The 7304-nt window shown below is 61.7% G+C and overlaps 1 protein-coding gene across 1 annotated transcript; it reads left to right on the top strand.

The window, feature by feature from the left end:
* The first annotated feature begins 264 nt into the window (after positions 1–264).
* Positions 265–2450, top strand: LOC120369341 (epidermal differentiation-specific protein-like). The gene is made up of 2 exons (XM_039482524.1): positions 265–419; positions 1303–2450. The coding sequence occupies exon 2, from the start codon at positions 1323–1325 to the stop codon at positions 2448–2450; it is 1128 nt and encodes a 375-aa protein (XP_039338458.1). The 5' UTR covers positions 265–419; positions 1303–1322.
* The last annotated feature ends 4854 nt before the right edge of the window (positions 2451–7304 follow it).

Below are 7304 nucleotides of genomic sequence, written 5' to 3'. Positions count from 1 at the left end.
CGGCTCCCGGGCTCCCACCCTAGGAGCGTGGGAAGGGCTGCAAAGCCAAGTATTAAATTAGTGACTCAGCCGCGTCCCCTGACTCAAGCCGGCGTCACCACAGCTGCCCCCTTGTCACATGCAGCGTTGCACAAGGGCCCGGCTTGTCTGGAAGTGCCAGGCTCTGGCCCAGCTGCCGCCCCAGTGAGGGGGAGGCCAGTGGGCTCATCCTGCTCCCCAGGGCATGGGTGGCAGCTCCCTGGGCCACGTGGGTGGGAGGTGTCAGCAGCCCTGGATTCAGGTCCCAACATGATCAAAGCCCTTCCTGCTCCTCTTAAAACGGGTGCGGAGGCAGCTGGTGCAGTGCTGGCTGCGAGGGAGCTGGGACTCGCTGGGCAGGGCTGTTTCGCTCTCACGGACAAGGGCTGCCAACTCCCAAGGTAAGAGGTCTGGCTGGGGTGAGGGAGCCCGGACCGTCCCAAGGGGCCCTGAGCCCTGAGGCTCCAGGTCCTTGCAGCCAGCCCGAAGCGGGGTGCAGGGGCAGTGCCGGGGCCGCTCCCTTGTGAGGACTCAGCGATGGCAGGAGGGAGCAGCCCTGCAGCGGGCGCAGGCAGGGCCTGCGTTACTCAGCCACTGGCATTCCTGGCCTGGCGTGTCTGCCCGCGGGCGGCGGTGCCAGGGGGCTGCAGCAGACACGCGACAGCAACGGGGTGAGGGGAGGTGACTGGAGCCGGCTGCTCCCTTCCCCCAGCGCAGCCAGAGGGGACGTGGGGAGCTGCCAGGCCTGCGCCCCGGGAGAGCGGCTGTGCAGGCAGGGCTGAGCAGGAGGCCGAGGGCGGCACCTGGGCTGGGTTTCGGGGCCCATTTGCACAGTCTGGTAAATCCTCCTGTCCCCTGGGAGGGGCTGGGAGCTCCCGGCTGGCCTGGCCAGCGCCCTGGGAGCCTGGGGGGGCAGGCCCGGGGGGGCACAGGGGAGCAGGCCCAGCCCCGCACAGGGTGTCCGTCCCTGGGACCGAGCGCCAGGCCACTGCCCTGGCGCAGGCGTGACAGGGCTGCCGGAGCTCGCTGGCACTCAGCGACTCGCCCTGCAGCTGTTCAACCTGGACGTGGCGCGTCCCAGGCTGTGAGGCCCCAAGGGCTCGGTCTGACCTGCCTGGAGCCGGCCCCAGAACCGGCCCTGGGGGGCCCTGCCGGAGTCCTGCCCACAGGCTGCAGGGCACGTCCAGCCCAGGGGTGGGATGAAGTGGTGGGGGTGGTGCAGGGCTGGGACCCCCCCGTGCTCGCTGGGGCAGCGGGTGACCCTTTGCACCTTGCTCCCGGCAGAGCGTCTCCCTGCGCCGGCGATGGCCCTGCCTAGCATTCAGCTCTCGGATGTGCGGCGGGACGAGCCCAGCCCGGCCGAGCAGCAGCGCCCTGTGCAGCCCGGCGTCAACAAGATCGTGGTGTACGAGCAGGCCGACTTCGAGGGGCTGAGCCGAGAGTTCACGTCCGACGTGCCGGACCTGCACGAGCTGGACTTCGGGGACTGCATCAGCTCGCTGCGGGTGGTGGGGCAGCCGTGGATCGCCTACACGGCCCCCAAGTACGAGGGCGACGCCTACGCCCTGGAGGAAGGCGAGTACCGGACGGTGGAGAAGGACAAGGCGTTCTCGGCGCTGCGGCTGGTGCACCACGACCTGGCCGACCCGCAGATCACCCTGTACGAGGAGCCCGACTACGCGGGCCAGAGCAAGGTGGTGACAGAAGAGACCAACCTCACCTACGGCTACTTCAACGACCGGGTCTCCTCCCACGTGGTGCAGCGCGGCGTCTGGCTGCTCTACAAGCACCCGGCCCGCGGGGGCTGGTACCACATCGCCTGGCCTGGCGAGCGCCTGCCCGACTACAAGCCACAGCTGGGCTTCCACAACTGCCTGTCCCACCTGCGCCCGCTGGCGCCCGGCCGCCCCGCCGTCACCGCCCGCATCCTGTGGGGCCAGCGGAAGGTGGAGGCCGAGCGGGACGTGCTGATTGACGAGATCGTGGGGGTGAACGCCACGGACCTGGAGCAGACGTTCACCACCTGCAGCAGCCGGGAATACGTCACCACCACGCTGCAGAGCTTCCGGTTCAGCAACGCCACCAGCCTGCGGGCAGGGCTCTCCTTCACGCTGGCCGTGGAAGCCGCCAATGTCTTCACCGTGGAGAAGGGGCGCAGCGAGTCCACCACCCGGCGGGATCGGGTGGAGGTGCTCTTGCCAGCCAAGATCCCGCCCTGCACCCAGCTCACCATCCACGTGGTGAGCAAAGAGGCCACCATCTCGGTGCCGGTGGAGCTCACCGTCAGCCAGAACGAGCGGAGCAGGACGGAGCTGGGGGAGTACCGGTGTGTGTCGGGACGCACCATCAGCACCAAGTACACCATGAAACCAGCCCCACCGCCGGGGGGGGAGCAGGCCCCCGCCCCCGCTCCCAGCACCCTGGGCCACTGAGGGGCCAGACCTGCTCCAGGCACTGAGCCAACTGGCTTAAACCTCAGCAGGGGGAGGGATTAGGGTGACTGCGGTGAGTGGGGCGGGGTCATGGGGGTCACGGGCGGGGGCGTGATGGAGACGAGGGGCGAAGTGAGTGGGGCGAGGGCAGGGGTGATGGAGCAGAGTGGGGTGGGGTGAGGAGTCACGGGGCAGGGGTGAAGGGGTCATGGGGGTCATGGAGTGGGGGTGATGGAGGTAAGGGGGCAGAGGTGAGTGGGGTGAGGGCAGGGGTGATGGAGCAGAGTGGGAGGGGGTCACAGGGTGGGGGTGATGGAGGTGAATGGGGTCGAGGTGACAGGGGTGATGGAGGTGGGGGCAGGCCAGTGGGTCCCCTCCAGGCAATGTCGATGAGAAAGGGGAGCCTAAGCCCTAACCCAGCCCAGCACGCTGGGCTGCTCGGGCCCCACGCGGGTGCCTGTGCCCTGCGGAGCCGGCTGGCGTGCTGCGGAGCCGGCTGGCGTGCTGCGGAGCCGGCCGACGTGCTGCGGAGCCGGCTGACATGCTGCGGAGCCGGCTGACGTGCTGCGGAGCCGGCCGACGTGCTGCGGAGCCGGCCGATGTGCTGCGGAGCTGGCTGGCATGCTGCGGAGCCGGCTGACGTGCTGCGGAGCCGGCCGACGTGCTGCGGAGCCGGCCGACATGCTGTGGCAGCCAGACGGTGCTGATCCCGCCCGTGCCGGTAGGGACTGGAGGGTTCTGTCGGTGTACGATAGTCACAGCCCGGCGTGGGCAAGGCTGGGCTCTGATCACACGCTGGAGGCTTGATGTCTGCAGACAGCCCTGGGAACTCAGTGGGGGCCCCTGGAAATCCTTGGCGATGGTTTCACTTGCCTTCTCACCTGCCTGCTGCGTTCTCTACGTGCCCGAGCTCTGGGCATGGGTCAGGCTGCATGGGGCTGTCCCCTCCCCTTGGCCTGGCAGCACTCTGAGCGCCAGTTTTGTCACCTCGGCACTGTCCTTTCCATCTGTTATCCCCCAGAGAACACCAGAGAGAGCCCCCAGTGCTGGCCGAGGGGCACAGCCGGGACCAGTTCTGTAGGCAAGTCCCATGCTGACGGCGTGGGTGACACAATGTGCCCGAGTCGAACCCGACTATTGCAGTAATCTTTGTACAGGGTGTGTCTTGGGAGGTGTCCTTTGAAAACTCATCCTCTGCTCGCCCCCATTATCCTGATAAGTGTGGCAACGTTGTATGTGAAATATTCCACTGTATGGTGTTATTAGCACATCCCAACCCGACGCTGGCAGACAGGTCTGGCTCAAACATGGGAACGGCTTCTCTGCTTGATTTGCATTTGAAGCAATACACAGAGTCATCAAGCAGGAAGGGGAGACAAGGGAAGATCAAACAGGTGAGAAAAAAGCATCAGGGACCATCCTTCCACATTGACTTCTTGTCTCCTGGTGCCCAGCGTGTGTGTGTGTGTGACATACACACCAGGCCCATTGAGTCTCTGCACCTGAAGCAAGAGAGGAGGCCATCGCTGGATTCTGGGAGAAGGGCTCTGCAGCGAGAGGGTCTGGTTAGTACGATGCTGAGAAGATGATGTGGTGAGAAACGTTGCTCGACTCTGATATCGTTTGTTAGGCACCGGTAACATTTTAACTTGATTTTCTTGTGACCATTTCTGACTTTTCCGCCTCATGGCTCGTTCTCAGTGCCAATCTCGCTCCGTGTCATTAATAAACTTGGTTTATTGTTTAATCTAATCCAGTGCGTTTACACTGAAGTGTTTGGGAACCCCCATTTGGGGTGGCAAGTTGTGTGCAGGTTATTTCTATAAAAGAGACAACAGACTTAGTATAACTTGTCCAGGGGTGGGCTGGGCAGTGCAGGACATACAGGCCTGGGGGGGGAATCAAAGACTGGGGGTGTGTTGGGGGTCACCCCGCAGTATAACCAAGGCTGGGGAGAGGCAGGGTGGAGCTGGCAGGGTGCAGTTACACACAGACACTCAGGGTGTGGCTTGCACACTGGAGGACTGTTTGTGAGCAGCCCACGTGGGAGCTGCTTCAGCCAGACATCATAAGGCACCCAAGGGCAAGGGTGGCACAGCTGTTCCTTAGTCTAATTGTACCCTGGTACGTCACTGGCGGTAGAAGGAAGTCAGTCTGTCTTCACTGCCCAGTCAGAAATGATTCCTCGGGCAGGGGCCATCCTGTGGTTCTGTGTCCGTCCAGCGCCTGGCACAACAGGGGCCGGCCCGTGGTTCTGTGTATGTCCAGCGCCTGGCACAACAGGGGCCGGTCCGTGGTTCTGTGTCTGTCCAGCGCCTGGCACGACAGGGGCCGGCCCGTGGTTCTGTGCCTGTCCAGCGCCTGGCACGACAGGGGCCGGCCCGTGGTTCTGTGCCTGTCCAGCGCCTGGCACGACAGGGGCCGGCCCGTGGTTCTGTGCCTGTCCAGCGCCTGGCACGACAGGGGCCGGCCCGTGGTTCTGTGCCTGTCCAGCGCCTGGCACGACAGGGGCCGGCCCGTGGTTCTGTGCCTGTCCAGCGCCTGGCACGACAGGGGCCGGACCGTGGTTCTGTGCCTGTCCAGCGCCTGGCACGACAGGGGCCGGCCCGTGGTTCTGTGTCTGTCCAGCGGTAGAAGGACGTCAGTCGGTCTTCACTGCCCAGTCAGAAATGATTCCTCGGGCAGGGGCTGGCCCGTGGTTCTGCGTCCAGCGCCTGGCACGACAGGGGACGGCCCGTGGTTCTGTGTCTGTCCAGCGCTGAGGCAGTACCATCATACAAACCAGAGTTACTGGGAGCAGAGGGCAATGTGGCGAGGCCGTTGGCTTGGACGGGGTGTGGATCTAGCTCTTACTCCAGCCATTGGGGTCCATTCCTTCAAGGCTGGAGCCCTGGTTCTGTGAAACACAAGGGCGAGCCTGGCTGGCACTTCCGGCTCAAGCCCACGGTAGAAATCGCTGCAACCGAACAACCTTCCTGTGTGCTGCCTGCTGCCCAGACTGCTGGGCCATAAGGGCTGCCCGGGCTGTTGGACTGGACTGTGATGGGGGCAAATCAAATTATGTTTAAAATCCAAGATCTCTCTCCTGAGCGGTCACAGCTAACTTAGACCCCATCATTGTATATGGACAGCTGGGATTCTGGTTTCCAATGTGCATTACTTTGTATTTATCAACATTGAATTTCATCTGCCATTTTGTTGCCCAGTCACCCAGTTCTGTGAGATCCTTTTGTAGCTCTTCACAGTCTGCCTGGGACTTAACTATCCTGAATAGTTTTGTATCATCTGTAAATTTTGCCACCTCACTGTTACCCCTTTTTTCCAGATCATTTATGAATATGTTGAACAGGACCGGCCCCAGTACAGAGCCCTGGGGGACACCACTATTTAAAAACTGACCATTTATTCCTACCCTTTGTTTCCCGTCTTTTAACCAGCTACTGATCCAGGAGAGAACCTTCTCTCTTCTCTCAGGACTCCTTACTTTGCTTAAGAGCCTTTGGTGTGGGACCTGGTCACAGGCTTTCTGAATATCCAAATACACTGTACCCACTGGATCCCCCTTGTCCACGTGCTTGTTGACCCCCTCAAAGGATTCTAGTAGATTGGTGAGGCATGATTTCCCTTTACTAAAACCATGCTGACGCTTTCCCAACAAATTATGTTCGTCTATGTGTCTGATAATTCTGTTCTTTACTATAGTTTCAACTAGTTTGCCGGGTACTGACGTCAGGCTCACTGGCAGGTAATTGCCGGGATGGCCTCTGGAGCCCTTTTAAAAAATCAGCATCACCTTAGCTGTCCTCTCGTCGTCTGGTTCCGAGGCCGATTCACGCAATCGGTTACAAACCACAGTTCGAAGTTCAGCAGTTTCACATTTGGGTTCCTGCAGAACTCCTGGGTGATACCAGCTGGGCCTGGTGACTTACTGCTGTTTAATTTGGCAGTTTGTTTCAAACCGATAAATTAACCTCCTCTATTGCACCTCAGTCTGGGACGGTGCCTTGGTTTTGTCACCTGAAAACAATGGCTCAGGTGTGGGAATCTCCCTCAGCTCCTCTGCAGCAGAGGCGCTGACTTCCCCTCTGCCTTCTTCTGAGCTACTTAAAAACCCAGGCCAGGTACCATGATCCAACGTGCTAGCGCACCCGAGGCTCAGGCTGACAGTAACATGTTATTGGGGCGAAACGGGGATGCAGAAGCTGCCGGCCCCCCTTGACAAACCTCCTCTAATGGGGAAGGGGGGCTCCCTGGCATTTAAAGAGCCCACAGATCTGTCTGCAGTGTCTGAGCTGGTGCTGCCGGAGGAGCAGTGTCAGCACAGCGTGGGGTTCATGGCTGCTGCTCTCAAGGTGCATTGGGCGCAGCAAGGGGAGCTGGATGGGCCTGGCTCCTTGCAGGGCTCTGGCTCGAAAGCCAAGCCAGGCGTTAATAGCCATGCTAGCTTGTCCAGCTCTCTGTAACCCTCCCTGCTGCAACCCTCTGCTCTGCTGTCCTCACCCTCTGTTCTCATCACCCAGCCTCCCCAGACCTCTCCTCAGGCTTCTTCCACCGCATCCCACTGCCCCGCACCCCTCACTGCCTGGGACAACCTCCGCCAGCTGCCTCCTTTGCCCCAGGCACATCCAGCCGCTCTGCTCTCAGCTCTGGACCCCCCCCCCCCGTGCTTGCAGCCATCTCCCCCTCCTGCCTGCGAAGCACTTTCTCTACTTCACACCCCTCCATGAACGCCATGTCTCGCATGACCGCTTCCCAGGCAGCCCCCCGATGGCTGTGAGCACCCCCCGCTCAGCACAGCAGTGTCCCCCCCCAGTGCAACCCCCCACTGAGCCGTTTCATCTTCTCTCTGATTGC

This window comes from Mauremys reevesii, linkage group 7 (genome assembly GCF_016161935.1).
Source record: "Mauremys reevesii isolate NIE-2019 linkage group 7, ASM1616193v1, whole genome shotgun sequence".
NCBI lineage: Eukaryota > Metazoa > Chordata > Testudines > Geoemydidae > Mauremys > Mauremys reevesii.
This window is presented reverse-complemented; position numbering and strand designations above follow the sequence as displayed.